This window comes from Pteropus medius, unplaced genomic scaffold (genome assembly GCF_902729225.1).
Source record: "Pteropus medius unplaced genomic scaffold, Ma_sr-lr_union100, whole genome shotgun sequence".
NCBI lineage: Eukaryota > Metazoa > Chordata > Mammalia > Chiroptera > Pteropodidae > Pteropus > Pteropus medius.
The window spans coordinates 2,742,407-2,763,545 of record NW_024342475.1 but is presented as its reverse complement, the minus strand read 5'-3'; the positions used below and the strand labels follow the sequence as shown (position 1 = coordinate 2,763,545).

Sequence of the window (21,139 nt, the reverse complement as noted above, 5' to 3'; positions counted from 1 at the left end):
ATAAATTATGGTTGTTGCCATTTATGAAAATAGGCACACAGGGACAATACCGTTAGCTGACAGCAATTATTACCAGCCCCGTCCTGCCAGATCCAGTGAGACAAAGTGTCCATAAAGCTAGAGTATATGAACAAATCAAAAAGGTTAAAAAAAACCAACAACACATGGGGAGAATCAGAAGAGTAAAGTAAAATCTTACAAGCAAAATGAAAGGCAATACTAAACTGTTACCGCCCTTCCAGTTCCTTCCACGGACAACCCCAACACTCTGCCGGCCCCGCCTCCCACCACAATACAGCCTGGAAAGAAACCACACCGTAGGAACAAATCAAGTGTGAGTCTTTTTTATTCAATTTGTAAAGGACAGTTTAAAAACAAAATGTTAGTAACACTCTTGGAACATTGGTTTGTTCATTTGACATTTTCTCTGTCTTCACCAATTTTTATTACAAAAATCAGAAAAGTAAAAATTCATTACAATATTTGCAGTGTAACCACTAGTCATTGAAACAAAAGCTAATTTCTATAAAACCATAAACTTAATGCAGTTTTATTAAGAGAGATTCAAAATTCTCTCAGTTAACTGGATATACATAGTGGTATATATTTTAAAGCAGAAAATCCCCGAAAAACAAAACAAGGAAAAAAGAAAATACGTCAGAGTAGTCAATTAAATATTTTGACCTGACAGTTTCTACAAATAGTGAATTCTACTACATATAAAGGAAACCGTTATAGGTGGTAAAAATTCTAGAGACAAAGTAGGAAATGCGTAATAAAAACACAATCAGAAGTCAGTTTCAGGCTGCGTGAGTTTTCAATGAAATCCAGGGGGTGAGTTACACCATTAAAGGAGACCGCTGACGACGCCCCAAAGCCACTATGTGTGCCTACAAGATAAACCTTCACCACATGGCAAGCTGCAAAGTTTCAATGAAAAGACTTTGAAAAAGACAAACGTTCATTTCTTCATACAAATCACTGCAAGTAATCTTTATAAGGCTGGACCTTGCATAGGGAAATAGCTGTCTTCTGTCAAAAATTCTACAGGAATGGGTAAAAGCAAGCTTTTCAAAATGATGCCCATGTGCAAAGAGTTAAATTACCAGGCACCTCATTTACTACCTCCACTTTATCTCAATCAGATGTAATTTGACAAAGGGAAAAATGGCAATTTATGGCGACAGGATTAAAAACATGGAGACTGACAGCGGAAAAATTAAATTCCAAAAGTGCATCATGTGAGAGGCCCACTATCCCATGGAAGAAACGCCTATGCACTAAATAAGCCCTACTCGTGCATTCACCAGGACTCACGAGGAACTTGTCAGATACAAGCTTACTTTTTCAGAAAACTAACGTATAAAAAAATAGGACAAGTTGTGGCATTCCTTCAGGTTGATGCTACATTAGTATTCTGAGTTGGCTACTAGAAGGATTAATGCGCCCAGACAGAGCCAGGCCACTCATCTTTAAGATCCATGGTAAAGGTGCATGGTACCCAGGATGGCACTGTCGTATCTTTCCTCCACCTTCACAGAATCGGAATGCTCTATTACACTATTAAGCTCAGGGATGCTTTCAGCTGTGTCCCCAAACCCATGGTAATGTCCATAGTGCAAATTTTCCCCAATATCTTCTACCCAGGATGGTCTATTAGCTATGCAGCTACTTGGACTCCCATTCAGGTGCAGAGAACCGCACATCTCAGGGTTAACACTCATGGTCTTTTCTGGCTCCTCAGTCCCATTAACACACAGAGAACCCTGGCTACTCGGAAATGGTGGTCCTGGAACTAATCCATTGCTAATTCCATTAGATCCTGTTAAGCACTGGTCATTCTTGCTTTCCATCCCATTGAGCTGTGTCGTGGAAGGGAAGTCCAAATGTCCATTGATGACACATCCATTTGTCAATGTGTTCGATACGGAGCTACTGTTTTTCATATCTGCATTAAGAAATACACCTGTCACCAAAATTCAGAATCAGAGGGGAAGAGAAACTATAAAATGCTTCATTGCTGCTACAATTTTAAAGGACTTTTAATTAGTTTTTCTTTTGCGTTCTCTTTTAAATGAATCATTTCTTTTCCAATGTGAAAACTGTACATAGATATATTTAAAAACAAAATACAATAGCATTTGCCTGGTAAGAAAGGAAACATTTATAAATTTCAGTAGTACTGAAAAGCCAAATTAAAAAACTTAAGCTGACAAATATACTGCATGAAAAATACTAATAGTACTGAAAAGCCATAAAAAAAACCCTTCTCATTTTAAGACTATTATCAGAGAGCAGTTTTTAAAATCATTCCTGAAAAAGTCCATCAGAACTGTGTATAAGGATTCCCACAAAGGGTTAAAATAAAATACAAACTTCTCTAGCTCTTAAGAATAAAGGGAAGTTGTTGATGAAACAGGTGAATTAAGGCAGTTCCTCGGACTAGGTGACACAGTGTCACACCTTATAAGTCAGGGAAGCATACACAAGAACACCCAAAGGAACTGTTTTCTTTTCTTAGCAACAGTCACATGTACACAGTACTGCAAAAGGCCACACACCAGCACTGCAGAGCACAGCAACTACAGGAAGGAGCTATAGATACTAACAGCTCTCATGCATACAGTCTTGGGCTAAGGGCAGTTCTGAAGTTTCTTCTGAGTTCAGTGATTAAAGTGATTATGATATCAACGGTTCCACTTTATTGGGCTATTTTCAAAAACCACTTACGTTGGAAAAATGTTGATAGTTTAATATGCATATACAGACATCCATTAAGAGGAGGATATCTTACAAAAAAAAATGTCAATCACAAAACGTTTGGGCACATGGGAACAGGCAATTACAAGGTATTTCTCTGCATAATGAAACTAGACTTAATATTCATGTCCACAGTAATTCACAGAACAGTATAGAGAATGACCTAAATTACGTTTTGCTTGATAATATTAAATTCTATCCCAATGTTCCGCATAATATTAAATTCTATCCCAATGTTCCGCACTATTAAAGCAAGGTATGATATTAAATACAAAAGAGCTAAATTCTATAATAGATGAGGACCCGTTTTGTACACTGATTACTCTAACACATCTCTTATAGTGTGACTTTCCCCATGAAGGGTCTACTTTCTGGTTCGCCATCTATAGACCTCTGATTTGCACTTGGGCAGAGGTTTCTGTGTGTCTGCAAACCTCCCTGACAATGGCTTGTTCAATGAACAAAAACATGTTCTAAACATTCCATTAATCATCAATTTTCTGGCAATTTAAGTGATAATTACAGTTTAATAACTTTTATAAATTCTTCAGAGGATTATGAATTATTTTTTTGATAAAATGACAGCTTTTCTATTTAGTTAAAACTCAAGGTTGAGAATAAGTGTTTCAAGAACTGAACATGAAGTAAAATAAAAAGAAATAAAACAAGTTGTGCCCAGGAAGGTATTTATATTAATTTTCTTGTTTTCAAAAATCAACTATAAACAATTTATCCTGGGTGATAAAACTCATGAATATGATGGCAACCTGAATAGCTATTAAGACAAATATGATATACTACTAACAAATAAGACAATTATATTTTAGGTGATTGGGCCTACCAAAGTAAACAAACATTGCCTCAGAAATCTGAGTTAACAAGACTCATTTTTTTCACTTAATGTTCAGTGTGTGTGTATTGTTTTTCTTTAGTTAAAGCAAATTAGTTCCATTATACAATCTTAAAACTAAAGTCAGTTGATAATCTCAAATCATTATTGAAAACCTAATACAACTGAGCATCAAAGTAGCAGACACGTTAGAGACTGGCTCAGACAACTCAACTTGGCTGGGGCTCGCACTGCGCTGGCTGTGTCCCGTACTGTCCTTTACTCTGTTCCAAGCTGCCTTTCAGGACTCATACTTCCCTCTCACCTATTTGTCTATCTACTGCAAGGAATCTCTAGTGATTTAAAAATTTTTGTTTATTCAGTTAGATAGTGTTATAAATGAAATGATGGAAAATATGGGGAATGCTTACTTGGCACCTGTTAAATGAGATGAGTTGGGCTTGAAAAAAAGTATGGCCTTCTCAATGTTATGTTCAAGCCTGGCATTAAATTTAACTAGAAAACCCAGGGAATTCATGTTTGAAGATTAAAGAGTGATGACTTCTGCCTTCTTAAAAGTATGTAGCAATGTCATTTTTAAAAAAAGTTTTGTTATTTATCTTTAGCCAAGGTCTTTAAGTTTATTATCTAACAAGAATTTCCCTTGGAAAATTTACTCATTTAATTATTTAGCAAAAAGGTGACTCCACCCATTACAATTCTGTAGCCTCTAGAAAGATGTACACATTTTCTTTTCGTTAACAGAAATTATTTTTCCATGCAAGTCTAGGAAACAAAATACGTAACCTTTTATCCTCAGTGAAGAATTTAGCATAAAGACATAAAACTTTTAAAAAACCAGTACCAATTTCTAATATATCAGCATAGTAAGAGAATGGCTAAAATGTTTTCATGCTCATCTAAGTAAAAAAATAAAAGAACAGTAGAAAAAAGCATTAACTAAATGGATCTTTTTTCTAAATGCTAAAAGAAACCAAGCCTTTGCCTTTTATAAACTAAAAACGACTATTAATACTAAACTTTTAATATACTAAAAATTTTAGCATATAAAATATTTTGTGAGACACGGTGTTCAGCATTTTACTAGACCTAGCGTGAATGCCACAGAAACCAGAGCAACCAAGAGTGTCAAGTGAAAGATTCCATATTGGTATGACTGGTTACAAGTCAAAACCACATTTACTAGTTTTCAATGTTTATAGTGAGTGATCCTGCTTGCTGTTTATTGCTTTAAAATTACTAGCAATACATGTTCAGCTGGTATATTCACCCCGAAATTAAAAATGCAAAACTTCATTAAAATTAAACAAGGCACATTAAGCAAAAGCTTAAAATCAAAATAGGAAGATTGCACTTATATTTTTCATATCCATAGAATGCACCAAAAACACTTATCTTTGTATCTACAAACTTGCCCAAGATATGTAAATTATAACATTCTTTAAAATGCCAGACAACAAAGTGCGAAACTCATTTGAGAGAAACTTATGTTAGAAATAATATGCATACTGATTCTTGCAACGACAAGGGGTCTGCATTGCTGAAACAGTATATATTTCTATTTCTTTTGGTCCAACAGAACCACCCTCCTGCTGTTTGGTGTCTTCGACCATTGGACTGTTGTTGCAGCTAACGGGAAACTGTCCACTCCCACCTGTTACAACAGCAAACTCTCTATCGACGTGCATTTTGTCAGCATCGTCTTCTGTCTCGCCATTCACTAGTGGCATGCAGTATTCCGAGCATTGAGCTGCACAGAAAACAAAGGAAATTTTAGATGCCCTGTATATAAAGATTTTCAGACAAATGTTTCTCATTCCTTTTTGTCAGAGAATGCTCCGAAATTGTCAAATAATTTCATATTACTAATGAACACTACCAAGAAACTTTCCACACACACACACAAAAAATTCCTGAAGGGTGTATTTTAAATGTCACGAAATCTCAGATATCTATTCTAGATTTACTTCTCATTTAAGACCGTTATTTGGCCAACAAAAAGCATTTACAAAACCCAGAGACATTTATATATTTTTTAAAAATTCATCATGCTCTATATTATGCCCCAAAACATTCCTTCAGTTGTTTTTCATTAAAAAAATTACTGGCACAATTCTTGAAATAACACAAATGCCATTAAAATGATCCTTGAATTAAAAAAAAAATTCACTAATTTCAGTAACAGAGTATAAGGTAACAGCCAAGACTCAAGACATGCCTGTCAATACTCTCTCAGTATGGCACTAGCCCGTGCTTTGATACAATAAAATTGGAAACGAGTCTTAGTTTCAAGGTTTTGGAGCTGAAGCTATATGTGTACATTTCTTATAAAATTATCTTCGTATCTTGGAGAAAAGCTACTTTAATCACCTTCTTCCAAGTATTACATGGTCTGTGCAAAAACACTTCTCCTTGCAAACCCTGGTAGTCTCCACTCTTCAGGAGCAGCCACTCTCATTTCATTTGATGTATGGTTTTCTAGTCTTGAGAAGCATATATTTTTTCAAAACCTTTATGCCTTCCTTTGATTCACTGACCATGGCATGAATGCATTCCATCAAATTTAAAAAAATCTTTAGAGTTAACTAATAATCCACTGTATGACTGTATTATAATTCACCCACCACCAAATTCCCTATTGTCTGGATTGCTTCAGTTTTCTTTCCTATCATAAATACCATAACTAACATCCTTATAAAGGCATCTTTGTACACATTTTTTGGTCCTTTACTCAGATAAATACTTAGAATTATTCCTGGGTCAAAAGATATATACAATAACAACTTTCAGTACTAAATATTTCTTTCAAATAAACATTTAAAAAGAGACTTGAACTTTACAGCTTTGATGACTTCTATTATTTTTTTAGGCGAGGCAACCCTTGGTTGACCTCACAGATTGCAAGGACCTTGTCAGCTTACGATCTTTTTTTTTTTTTAATTTAATTTTATTTTTTATGCCTACAGCATCTGGTCTTCTTAGGTGGTCTCCCATCCAAGTACTAACCAGGCCCAATCCTGCTTAGCTTCCAAGATCAGATGGGATTGGGTTTGTTCAGGGTAGCAGGCCCATAGACGATTATTTTTAGAGGAAGCAATTTTCAATATTGAGTCATTTTCCTTCTAATTTTAGAGAAAGCAATTTTCAATATAGAAAGTCATTTTCAATAAATGAACATACCAGATTATTTCAACTATTGAAACCAAAGATAACAATCTCAGTCTTAATGATAAACACAAATTCTAAATGATTAGTATATGGGAGAAACAGAAAAAGAACGTGATTTGTGTAGTTGGGAAAAAACAGAAGCCCGCACAGATATGAGGCCAAAATCATTCTACACAGGTGCTTTGAAAACAGAGGAACTAAACTGTTCGTTTCAGTCTTCTCCACAGAACCAAAATCGCTGATAAGCAAGGTTCTATCTTCACTATGAAACAAGGTTAATTTCAAAAAAAAAAAAAAAAATCAGTGGTGTCTACAGTCATGCCATCCTGAACAAATCTGATCCCATCTGATCTTGGAAGCTAAGCAGGGTCAGGCCTGGTTAGTACTTGGATGGGACACCACCCAGGAAGACCAGGTGCTGTAGGTGTAAAAAATAAAAAAATAAGGGATTGTAAGCTGACCAGGTCCTTGCAATCTGTGGGGTCAAAAAGGGTTGCCTCATAAAAAAAAAAAAAAGAAATCAGTGGTAAACAGGACATCTTAAAAAGTGTGGGAAGGGGGTTGCTAGGGAGGGGCATTCCAGGTACCAGTTGACAAAATCCTCACAACCTTCAGGGAGTTTTTAGCCAGTGTTTTGAGATGAGGAACCTGCAGTCAGCATGGGGGTCTGATTTTTCCCCTTTTACACTCTCCAATGCCTAATAAACTGAGAAGTGGCACAGATTATGATGGCAAAACCACATACACTCTCCTAAAAAAGAAAGCAAATTCACTGGGTACACAACACAGCTTTAAGTACCCATTCCCTTAACGTCTGGTTTTGTTTTGGAATTTGGGTGCCAGAGTGCCTTGGGGAAAGTGGCAAGTAGGTTGTATCTATAACTTTTGATCTCTGAAAAGCAGGTTAAAAAAATCAGACAAATAAGCCAAGAGGATAACCCCTACACACCCCAAAGAAAATCTTCATAAAAGTGGGGATATTCGTAGATTCATTCCAAGCCCGATGCCTAGAATAGTGCCCCTTTCATTATCAACTAATGAAATCCACTTTCTAGCCAGAAAAGGCACAAACACAAAAAAGAAGCAAAAACCATTAAGAATAATGAGAGTAACCAGTGATAAAACTGAATCACAACCATCTTAGGTCATGTCTGTAAAGTGGAAGTGGGACATGAAGCCAGACCTGCCACAAGGGGGCCGGAAGTCAGTGGCAAGAGGAGTTTGGGAATATTCAAAATAAAAATGGATATAGAGGAGCTGGGCTCACCACCATTTTAAAGCAAAAATCATTCCCTTAACTAGAGACCTATGCAGTGCACTAGAAATTCTATTCTGAAATATTCTATTTAGCAGGGTTTTTTGTTAATGCAGTTTCTGATTAATACAGCACGATAAAAATGAAAGACCAAAGGCTTTCATATTTTGGTAGTCAAACTCTTTTTAATGTGGGAAGCAAATGCTAACACAGACAGCCTAGAATGAAATGATTTCTCTGGAAATAGAATCTTTATAGTGAGATGTTCTCATACAATATTTAACTTGGCTGGTAATCTAGCTGGCTCAGAACCTTGGGTAATATATTTTATATTCGTGTCTTCACTTCTTTATTCCTAACACCTGTAAAAATAGAAGGTGCTCAATTAGCTGGATGGAGGCATGAGGTTGCACTTGCTTTTTAAAATTGTTTTAAGCCATGAAACTGAAATTGGCTTCTCAGAATTTTAAGAATATTGGATCTAGGCCCAACTTCTTTCTCCCACAACCAGAGATCGTGTCACCTGTGGCATTTTCTCTCCCATGGACCTATCATCATTGTCAAAGGAACTATTTAAAACATTCAGCATTGCATTTGAGAAAGGTAGCCTGTAGGAATTTCAGAATTCTTCCAAAAAATTGTAAATTTCGATTGTTTTGGGAAAGAAATATCTTCCCTTCCTGTTTTCCAATTGACTTAGTTAAAAATTCCTGAACATTTTGTAGTCTCTTCCTTTTGACTGCCAAAGCAGGTATTTGAGAAGATTTTAGTACACATTAGACAATACACATTTGATGGAAAACCACCTAGGACTGGTTCAAACTAAACCCTACCAGCCTCCTTCTCCCATGAGCAGTCACGACCAAGTGTGACCACTGCCCAAGATGCCCTCATCCTTGACCTCAGGGGCTAGGAGAGCAACTTCACTGGGGAAGGTGCCCAGGATAACACCAAAGTCTGCACTTGCATTTTCATCTAAAACTCAACAGTTGCATAACTACCCTATAGCCAGGTTTCAGGGAGTTTCTAAAACTACAAACTGATAAAGCAGTTTGAAACATAGGAAAGGCCTTACTCCCTAGACACACTCCATACAGAAGACACCATCTGATATGTTCAAAAATTGGCTAGTTCCACTTAGTGGGTTTAAGTGAAACTTGGGGTCACAAGACAAATGTGATTTACCCTTTTGTGCATCTTAAGGTGACGATGAGAAGTGCCCCCCAGGTGCTGACCCACGACAGCTAGAAGCAGTGGCCAGGGGGCCCAGAACACCTCCTACGCCTGTAGTCTTTCCACTGAACTGAGAACTCTGACCTCAGTTCCCCTTAAAAGGAGCCAGGAAGGAAACGCTTCCTTGGTGGTATTCCACCAGCCATAACCAATTCTGTCCTACTATAGAGCATGTTTTACCCAAATAACTGCCTTTTTAAAAGGTCCTGTTAAAATCAAAATAGTATCTAAGGCCAGTGAGAGGGCAGTTCTACAAGGTGACCTTTTGCGGGGCTTAAATTCCTGCCCAGCCTCAACTGCAGACCTGTGGGTTGGGAAATTTAAGAGGGCAGAGCAGTGGAGATGCCAAGGACATGGAGCCGCAGTGACAGTTCTGGAAAACACTAAGAAAGGACTTGGATTTTTTCTTAAAGAACACAAAATGGAAGGTGCATGTGAAAGACCGTCCTGGAGTGTCTGGAACGAGCCCTGGCTGATTCCACTGTAGCCGTACACTAGAAACCAATGAGGCACGTGAGGTTTGCTAAACTCAAGATTACAGCAGTTAACAGAGTCACAGAAATCGCTTGGTTCTTAAGTGTAATTCATTCATGTTTTTTAAAATGCTGTCTCTAGAAGTTAAGACAAAACTATCATTTGTTATCCAAACACAATTAGTATTCTGCTCAAATTAAAATAGTCACTGCACATTTGAGACCACTAAGGACACCAAAAATTAGTATGTATATATACATATGTATATATGACTTTAATATGACTGATTTTTGGTGTCCTTAGTGTTTTCACATATCATATGGCATTAGAATGAATTACATTAAAAACCTGATTTCTTGAACCTCATGTTTAAATTGGCTAACATAGATCATTTAACATGTGAAGTTATATTCACCCTCAATTTCTGCTAGTCATTAAAATGGCTGGTCAATGTGAACAATTAAGAACGGAAAGTAAAAATCCTTTACAGTCATCCTGGGGAAAGTGTGCTGAGAAACTTCTGCTAATTTTAAACTATCATAGGTTGAAGATATTTTTCCTAAAAAGTGTTTTTATATTAAACACCTACATGTTTATGTATAGGATGCTAAGATCAATATACATGATTAAAATAAAACAGTGAAGTCAACATCTGAGACCTGGGATCACCATAGCCTACTTATGGCAATTCGTTTCCCCAAAATAAAACTGTAGTTTATTGGGTCAGTTTGTAACACACTGAACACTCTGGACTTGTACCCGGAGTGCTGGCTAAAAACAAGATGAGCATTTCTCTCATGGCTGGAACTAGCATTATTTTCTAACCAGGATCACTGATAATTTGTACAACAGTTTTCAGTACATATATGAATAATTAGCACTGAGTGTTATTCCCGAAGACTAAGAATGCTAATAAAATGAAACCAAGTTTTACAAAGCTGCAGCTGAAGTCCTTAAGTCCATCTGTCACTCTACCTTGAGCAAAATGGTATGAATTTTTATAGTACACCTTGCTTCCAAAGGAGTTTATATTCGAGCAGTACAAAAAGGCCAAGGCATTACTATTCTTTTAAGTTCTCTGATGTCAACATAGTTTTCAAGGGAAAATCACTCCATTACCTTAAAATATGTGAAAATAGTTTATTGAAAGCAGAAAGATACTACTTTCCGTGAAGAGCAGATAACTTTCAGACTCATTAATTCCAAAGTAAAAAAGAATAAAATTAAAGAGTGAACTTCACAGGGTACATCATTAAGAGGTGATCTAAAAGAATTTAAACTTCTAAGTGCTTTTTCATGTAAAGTTATTCTAAGTATTCTATATGCATTTGTTACATGAGGGAAAAAAATTCCTTTACTTTGGCATGAAAACCAAAAACTTATCTACAAAATGAGTAATTCAGAATAAGCAAATACTTAAGCTCACACATTTTAATAGCAAATCAAAACAAGATGCCAGAAATTAAGTGAAAATGAACTAAGGCAACCTATCTTGAATTGCACGCTAAAATACTAGTCAAAGAACAGAAATAGCTATATAGACAATGAAGCCAAGAAGGACTTCGTTTAGAACATTCAGGAAGTTGGGGGGAGGAGGGAATCTTGTTTTAGTAATTGAGAATTACTGCCTCAATACCCCACTTGTAGTGAGCATATATAATGGTAAAATGAAAGAAGAAAAATCACCTCTTCCTTTCCCAGAGGAAAGAGTGGTAGCAGGTCTGGGGGTGTGATGAAGACACCCATCTATGCTTACAAATATAAACTTATACACAGACTCTGAAGTGACACACGAGACAATCTTAGGATTACCACTACACCTTGAGGACTGGAGTATTACAAAGTTTAGAGAGTAAATAATTAAAATAACCCTCAGCAGACAAATGAACACTGGAAGAAGAGCTGCGAAGGTGCATCTGGTGTCAAGTAAAGATTTCTCCTGTGATGGTGACGTGATATTATCACTTCATGTACATGTGGAACAGTGCTCAACTTTAGATTTGTATGATTACTACCTGCAAACTTAAATGGAGGCCAGGCTTCAACCACATTCTGAACTGGCATCCTCAGGCTGAGCATTAGGAATGGAAACTGCACAGTGAGTTTATGTAAAATGTGAATCTCTAACCCTGGTCAACCAAAATGAACCCTTTCTGGAGGAGGAAAATAAAATCCCTTAAAAATCTGCATGATGCTTCAAATCAAATTTGTATAGTAACAGGGTTAGGAAAAAATTCAAGTTTCAGGAATCCTTGGAAAGGCTTTTCAGGACACTTAATATAATGAGATAGTGGCCAATTCAGCTGACCGTGAAATCTTCAGAAACTAGTTTTAAAAACTCTTTAGGTACATTTCTCAGTCTTATTAGAATGCTAAGTGGCAATCCTTTAAAAAACAAAACAAAACACAGATTTAAGATTTACCCTACAAACCTATATACATGGACACAGATGTATCCTTGCATGAGTGCACACAAAGCTAACACTTAATACCATTCCCAAATATTAACCGGACATTAAATAAACAAAAAAGACTATTTGTAAAAGGTGGATGCCCTTAAAGGGCTTTTAAAATACATTAGGAAAAAAACACATTCGAATATGTTACAAATAAATGGCAATGCTGAGCAATACTTCACCATTTAAAAACACCATTTTGGAAGGTTAGACAAACCCCCTATGTTGAGCTTATGATTATTATTACATCTGTCTAGGTTATTAGGCCTCTAACTTATAAAAGCTATGAATTTGGTAAAGTATTACATTTAAGTTTGGACATTCATTTCTATAAAAAGTCATATAATCAAAAGTTTTTATGGTGACCAAGATTTTTAAAGCTGTGATAATACAATTTTTATTAACATCATAGAAAAAAACCTTTTCATTTGCATATACTATCATTAAAAGTAGACAACGTACTAGAAAGAAAGTAATGTTGACCTATACTAAATTTAAGGTCAACTAAAACCTCTATCCAGTCAGGGTTTTCTCATGCTATACTTACATGGTTGATTTTTCTTTTTAAGCCAAAGGGTACAATTTTTTAATTTCAGCAAATCTTATCCAAGTGCATAATTTCAGTGATTACTTTTCACTGTCATTTCTAAACTTCTCTAAGTTCACTAAATATTTCTGCCAAGCTATTAATATGTCTTCTGACTAAGATATTTTATATGGACGTGTAATTTTTCCCTCTAGATTAAAGGAGGTTTTTCAACTTAAAGAGTGACTAGCTGATTCTGATTATTTCCAAACTCCAAAACTAAAGATAAAAATGTGCAAGAACGCTTAAAACTTAAGTAACTTACCTTAGAGACTTAAGTCCTCAATGTCAAACTGACACCAGATCTCATGACAAACTCACATATTACACTGTGGGGTACAGAGACCAGCTGAGACCAAATCACAGTGCAAGTGGAATAGCACAGCAAACATCTACGTTCTCGAATTTGAAACTGTTTTACCACCAGACCAACAATTGTTGTAAGCTCAGAAAAATTTATAGGAAACAAAAAAAATCAGGCACAGTGGCAGATTTTTTTTTAATAGTTGTATTTCGAACAGGTACAATAAACAAGAAAAATCTTTCAAATTCATGGCAGGTAAACCTGGGTGTGCAGAAAAGTTATATATACACATTAACATTTGAGCTGTCAACACTGCCCTCTTATATCCTCCCCTTTTGTTAAATGGCCAATCTTCAAAGTGGCAACACAGGAAAAACTCCACCATCACTGCACCAGAATCCTCCGGGCACAGTAACACCTTAAGTGAAGGTCTCATCTTGAAGGTGCTTTTCAGCCATAAAAAAGAAAACACGTTAAAGGAGGGAAACAAGTCTGCTCTTTCCCGCCCACAATGTGGTCTCACCTTCGGTTCTAGCTTTCTTCACGCCAAAGGGTTCCGAATCTTCCAAGCATCTCTTGCGATTTGTTCCCACACTAACATGATTAGGAAATATATTCTGATGGCCACCATTTAAGGTGCCATTATTATAGAAACGATTCAGATGACAATTCTGGAGGTTCAAGAGAAACTGGGTACATTCTTGGAAACCCTGGGTTTGAGCAATGTCTGCTGCTGTCAGGCCACTGGCATTTCTCAGGCTGTACGACACAAAAACACTGAATTACATCTCATTAGCATTTTCATCTGGTCTCTGCTCCTGCTGAACTGACTAGCTATCTGAAGGTGTTATGAAAGAGTATACAGGTTTACAGCAAGTCTTCATTAAAGAAGGAGTTACTCATCCTAGCTCTGTAACTAACTTCTTATGCACATTTGATTACTAAGCAAGATTTGGGAGATAGTAATTTAAAAATCAATATACTAAACTTTAAAAAAGGCATCTTCCTATTTAACTTCTGAAAATCATTTTTTGTTAGTCTGAAGAACCTAAATTTATGCTAACTTCAGACTTAATCTGAATTCTATAATATCTGCACTTAATTTTAATAATTCATTCCTTTAGCTTGAGTAAAATCATTAACAAACAAACATGTACTGAAATTGTCCATGGCATTCAGAACAATTGGCTTCCTAAAAACAAAGGTAACTGGCTTACTGACAAGCCAGATTTTATGCTAACATGTGACACTATAAGTGGAAGTTCAGAAGGATGTCCTGACATTAAAATTTATCATCAGACTGGAGATCTGAAAAGTTGAGGGTTTTTTTGGTTTGATTTTTTGGCCTTATCTAGGAAAACTTGCAGGAATATTACATTTTGGCCTTCTAGAGTATTTGAGTGGATGTTTCCTGTAAAAACCTTTTAATACTGTCCTAGGAACTCATGCCCTAGGCCTACCACTGAAAAGAATCAACATTTCACATGGCTAGTAACACTAACAAGTCAAGATCTGATGTCTTCTACAGTAGCTGAGATTCAGATTAAAGGAGGAAGTGGTGGCAGAATATAAGTGAAAGATCTGAATAAGATGAATATAACAACCAGTTAAGCTTATAAACCTTAATTAGGAAACAACAATTTAGAGAAAAGCAACTCCATGTTGAAGTTTCCCTGGAAGAAAATACACTGCTCTGTGAAATAAATCTATAAAAAAGGCAAAACGGGTTGTTAGCTACAGGTTGATAAACTGAAATTGGAGAAGTACTAAACAAAGACACCTCCCATACCTACTCAGCAAGCTATGCTGCGGACAGAGTACAGGTATGATCAAATACAAGCCTTATTTTGTGTCAGTGAAACGACCAATACAGAACCTTTGATACTTGTTTCCCTAGGTTAATGTGAATGGGAAAAAAGAAAGACATTTCAGAATGGAAACTATGGAAGCAGGGACAAAAGGGTTTTTCATTTTAAAGATAACAATAAGCCTGGAATTCATATTTCCAGCCATCACACTCATAAAGCTCTAATCTCAGAAATGAATAACCTACGTATTTTTGGACAACCACTAAACATGACTTCACGTCTTAAAAGCATGAGATAAATGTATTATACATTTCGAAGAAAGCCCAAACTCAATTTGATCAGATATAGGAGAGACAAGACTTGAGAATCTCAAAACCAATATTTCCTTAAACATATAAGGCAGCTGGATGCATGACTACTAGGGATTGAAGTTGACATTTTTCTTTTACCTTATGGCTGTGAATTCTGATAAATATTATTTTAGAATTTCTTAACATTTTTTATAAATTAAATGGAAAGGAAACACCAAAGTTTCGATAGAGCAAATTATATGTATACGAAATGATCATATTCTTAATTTTTAATATCAACATGTTGTGCAAATGTAAGATTCAAGTGAAATGTATAGCTGGATGATTTTTAAATGGTATATTTCATTTTCAGAAGATATCACAAGTGAAAATGGTCCAAAAAGGTCTACTCTGTCAAGAATGTGGAAGCTGCCACATAAAAATTAAATCTAACTCTTCTAAATCTGAAAAGATGAAGACTCAGAACGTAAGTATAGACATAAGATAATAATACTGCCAATGTCTCCTTGCCCTGCCTCCCCCTCTACCAAAAGCAGGCAAACACTTGCACATCACTAAACTTACAAAGAAGTGCCCAGGTTTTGCAAGGCATTACCTTCAAAACTCAAAAGAACTATAGTCAACTCAAGCTATGTACTCCCCATGTATGGACCAAGCAAGTAAGAGCAAACAATCACAAGTTAAACCAAATTTCTACTGGTTCCTCACATAATTTTGGGGGACTAGAACTCAGAATCTAGGACATAGTACGACTGTTGAAGAATTACTCTTACTTACCTACATTCATTACTCCATTCTCTACCTCTGTGAGATGTTTAACTTCTAATTCTGTTCCGCTCACATTTAAAAATGTACAAGTGGCTGCTCAATCACAGAGTGCACATTACAGAAACTGGTCAGAAAGGAATGTTAGGGATCATCTAATCCAAGGGTAGGCATCTTTTCTGTAAAGGGCTAGAAAGTAAATCTTTTAGGCCTTACAGGCCAGCCTCAATAACAACTACTCCACTCCGTCATCGTAGCCTGAAAGCAGCCTCAGATAATATGTAAACAATTAAGCCTGGCTACTAACAAACCTTTTTTATGAGCACTGAAATTAGAATCTCATACAATTTTATGTCATGAAATATTCTTTTGATTTTTGTTCAACCATTTAAAAATGTAAAAATCATTTAGTTTATGGGTCTTTCAAAAACAAGCAGCAAGCTGGATCTGCTGAGTAACATTCAACCAATGGACAATATTGGTAACTAGTCCTCTACTCTTAATAATATATCTATGGGTTGCTGAAAACAATCTTTCTAATTAGTAATTTTATGCACTATTCAATACAAACAAAAAAATAATAATTTTTAAAAAGCTGACAATCTGTTAAATTGCAAAATGTTAAATACCAAGAAAAATATCTAAGGGTAAACTTCAGAAGAATGTAAAATAAAAGACCTCGAGAGAACATGAAGAATGCAATGATTCCTATTCCATTTAAGTGTTTTCTGTTAAAAGTTCTAAGTGTCTTACAACTGAATAAGGCAATGTGTTAATATGAATATACTGAAAACAGTCCTTAAGGTGTTAATTCCTTAAACCACTTTTTAATATTTAATAAGTAGAGAGGATTTTCGAATGTACTATATATAGAGGCTGAAAATCACATGGGGTTCCAAGTAAAATCCAGAATAATTATTAAATGGTACCATTCTCAAAACACTAATTTTTAACAAGAGACTGGGGTCTTTAAATTCTTTTTCCATATAAGCATGTTAAGCATGTTCCAATTTTGATTTTAATTTTGTTTTAACTAAGTTGAAACAGTAGTTCTAGTTAAAATGTACATCGATTTATAACTTTCAAAATCTATCTGGTGTTCCAAGTTTAAGTAGATATTAAACCTAAGCTACCCTCCGTTTTTTTCCTAAAATTCAATAGGCGTCTGGCACGTAAGTGTGACAGGATTTACAGGTTCTATGGTAACTTCACATTCAAATGTGGTAGTTTGTTCTGTTATAGTACTTTTTAAATAGTTAAGCCTTCACCCTTTGATCAATAGCTATTCATTTACTGTGTGTGTGACATGGCCACAGTGCACTAACTGCTGGCCTCTTCTATCAACCTCAAGTAAGGTGCTGGTAAAGACAAAAGTTACTCTGAACTAGTCATTATACACACTAGTCCAAAGGGAAATTTACAGTATCTGGAAGAAAATGTTCAAAATTACTCTCAAAAACTATATTTTGCGTGAAAATTGGAGTAGTAATCAAAGTGTGGATATTATTTTTAGACTAAATATTTTAAAAACATATGCTTTCGAATTTAGTGTCTTCAGTTTGATGCACTTGGGCAATCATAAACCATGCCTGATGTAAAATTTTCCTTTGTCCATTTCTGAAAACTCCCCATGTATGGACCAAGAGAGGTCCCATATTAGGCCATTCTAAAGCTTTAGTTTACCCTCTCTGGTCCCAATATCCACTTTAAAAATCTTTGAAAATGGGCAGAGGTTTTAAAAAATTAGACATCAGTCAACTTGGGTGTTCAAATGGGGTCTAGTTTGCTTAAGTTTTAGAACTGATTTTCTTTAAAAGAAAGTTGACATGACTGGTAATATTAATTTGCTACAGTTCATTATGGAAGCTATGACTGTGTTTATTTCTGTAGGTTCTAGGTCCTGTAAAAGTCAACGACATGAAAAGTCATCTTTGAACAGACCACCCATTTTCTCCCAATAGTTCCTACTATTCTTTCAAAACTGGAATATGAAAACATGGAAGGCTTATAAGTCTTTACGATGAATTATCTGTTCTGCTGAACAACTGGCAAAATAAATCAAACTGGTATTTTTTAAACTTTACTAAAGTTAAAATATAAATGCTTATGTACTTTACTTTCTGTAATAAAATTCTGAATAGATTTTTTTCTGTAGTGAAATTCTGAATATTAAAATTTATTATTCCTAAGAATGTCTCCCCAAAGAACTTTAATACTCCATTCTTCTGTCAGCCAATCCCCATCTATTTTCCACTTATAGGGTCACAGCATTCAAATATATGAAAAGCCATTCTAATAAGAACGAATTTTTTTTTAATTTGAAAAACCACGGATCAGGAAATACCTGAAATATAATTTTTAGAATCTGAGTTGTCACATCACCTTCAGGATGTTTTTTCTTTTTGTTAATGCCATGTGACAATAAAAGATAATCACAATTTTAATATAAATAATATCTCTGTTAAAATTCTGATCTCAACTTAACTATTGTTAGTTTACAAATAAAAGGTAGATATCATAAATTAGGGTAAACAAAGCATGCAAATCTAAAGAATCTATATCTGAATTCCTAGATTAGCATTAAAACCAATCACCGCAACAAATACCTCAACAGTATGCCTCGTGTGAAGAAAGGAAGCCATACTGAACATTCAATGCCACAACTGTAAGGTTTTCGGAGAAGCACCTGTGGCAGTTTCAGCAGTTTCTATATGGAATGCTCCCCCTTTCTAGGATTACTTGAAAAAATCAAGTCAATTCGAATTACGTAGCTGTAAAACATTGACATGTGTAGTTTTTACAGATTCAGAATCTTCTGTGTGATTTAAAACGGGCAATGGTTCATAAAACAGGAAACTTAAATAATAAGGGATCACATATTTGCAGGCAACATTTGGATTAAAAATACATATACATACATGAGGTGCAGAAGCACATTTATTGAGCATAAGCCATTGTCATGTGACCTCCTTGACCAAGAGCTATTGCTCTAAAACACTGCCTTAATTTTTAGCATGAAGCCAATTTAATTATGTCAATATTTCAACAAAATTTAACAGTATGGACTAAAAACCATTAACTCACGATTCTGGTTACTTTAAAATTTGGTATGCTGAACATTAGTAACTATTCCTAGATGGGAATAAGCAAATACATGGAATCATTAAAAAAAAAAAAAAAAAAAAAAAAAAACATTACTAAATGTCCATTTGTACAAACAAAACATTAGCAAACATCTAAAATTTCTTCAGTAAAAGAAAAACGTGTATTTTTAACCCTTTGGTATCCAAACTCTTAAATAATTATGAAGGCTTTCTTAAATATATTCATTAGGTAACAATAGGAAGAAACTATTTTTTAAAGTTTCTACCTGAATAAATTTGGTGCCAAGTTTTCATTTCAAGTTCAACATCAGTGAGGATAGTTTTACACTGCCACTGAACCCCAATTATGTTTGTATACATTAAAATATAAAAGCATCATTCAAATAGTCTGATGAAATACTTAACAGGTTCCCACTAAATCTGGATTTAGAAATCACAGATTTTATTTGAAAGCACTATTTACCAAAAAAAAAAAAAAAAAAAGGCAGTGGTTAAACAAATATTAAAATCTGTATGTTATTCAAGCATGAAAAATAATCAAATTCTAAATTAAATCTATCAACAACTCTAGAATATCATCAGTCCACCATCTGCTCCTGCCCAGCAGTAGAACTTTAATAGCTATCTCAGGAAGTAATTCCTCCATCTTGCTTTAACACTCTAATAAAAGAATAAAAGAAAAGAGTCAGGAAATAGCAGGATCAGACAAGTTTGCCACAGTGACAATTAGGTAAGGGAGGCAACGCTGGGAGGTAATAAGGATGACTGGAATGCACAGGTTACAAGATCAGAAACTACTAATTCAGTTATAATTCTAATAAATTTTATAGTTGGACTATTATTCTGAAGGGTAAAAAAGTGAACAAATGAAAAGAAACCACGAATTTCAAACATGAATGAATGGCTAAGAAAGTAAATCTGAGTTACATTTTGTCAAGGGCAAAGGTTGCAACAAACTTCCTGCATTAATATTAAAAATATACTCATTATATGATTTGCCCTAATGAAATTTTGCTTCGACACGGCTCTATGGGTAAACGAATAAAGATGGGTCATAAAATATGGCCACCAGTTATGAACCAAACTAAACCAACTCCATTTCAATGAAAAATTCCTAAAAATTCCTAAAAGCAATCAATATATTTTTGCAACATTAAAACATCTATTAAGATCACATTTAGACTTTTGTTATTATAGCCAAGTGTGCCTGTTTTCTAAATTAGGCAAGAAAGATTATTTTAGAGTGAGTCATTGAACTTGTTTATATAAGGCTATAGATGCTTCTCCAGCTTGCTGGTTATCATAATTAAGTTCCTCTTGGGATAAAAACAATTAAGTTAAAATATATGTAGCCCATTAGAAGATCTGGTTACCACAGAATTAATGACTTCTACAGAAATGCTCTCCTATAGAAAGCTATGAGACTTTGTTGTAATCTAAACACTGGTACCTGTATGTGATTATTAAAATGGACTAGCAAATTTGTCTCAGGTGCAAGTAATTCTGGTTTCACTCTAAATCCCTTGACTTTAACTCCAAGGCATAAAAAAAGCTACCTTAATTTCTGATTGATATGGAAATGTGCTCCACTTTAATCTCTCTCAAAAAAACCAAAAAACAAAAAACAAAGTAACCAAAATTAATTGGTGCTAAAATATCCCCAAATACTCAAAAGTAAAGATAATCCAAGGCTTGAAATCTGCACTTTACGATGTTAGTAGTAAAAATGTCTTAATTACAAGCAGATAGCAAGTCTTCAAGACGCTTTTCCCCAAAATCACATTAAGACAATCGTACATTGGTACTAATTTGACCAAGCAAAAAAAAAGAGGCAATTTTTCCATGTTAGTATATGCCCTTCTTCCAATCAAGAATCCTAAGTGTGAAACAAACAGCAAGTGTTTGCTACAATGAAAAACTGAATTGCCATACAAGCAAAACTGATGATGACAATTTAACTTAATGAAAGCTCTACACTTGACATATTTGAGAAAAAATGAGAATGAGAAGCAACTATAGAGGTTTAGATAATTTAAAGTATACAAACACTTAAAGTATAAAGTAA

At 35.0% G+C, this 21,139-nt stretch overlaps 1 protein-coding gene and 2 pseudogenes across 2 annotated transcripts in view; 1 reads left to right on the top strand and 2 right to left on the bottom strand.

Moving 5' to 3' along the window:
- Positions 1 to 328: 328 nt before the first annotated feature.
- The window catches only part of ANKRD10 (ankyrin repeat domain 10), a 32,067-nt gene continuing 11,256 nt past the window's right edge, over positions 329 to 21,139 (bottom strand). The window contains exons 4-6 of one of the 2 annotated variants that reach the window (XM_039866268.1): positions 13,610 to 13,845; positions 5,265 to 5,360; positions 329 to 1,966 (exon numbers count right to left, since the gene is read on the bottom strand). In XM_039866268.1, the coding sequence (XP_039722202.1) occupies positions 1,473 to 1,966; positions 5,265 to 5,360; positions 13,610 to 13,845 (826 nt within the window). In that variant the 3' untranslated portion in view covers positions 329 to 1,472. The remainder of the gene's footprint in view (positions 1,967 to 5,264; positions 5,361 to 13,609; positions 13,846 to 21,139) is intronic. The other variant, XM_039866269.1, reaches the window with a different exon arrangement.
- Positions 6,568 to 6,686, bottom strand: LOC120605403 (uncharacterized; annotated as a pseudogene).
- LOC120605408 (uncharacterized) lies at positions 7,087 to 7,205 on the top strand (annotated as a pseudogene).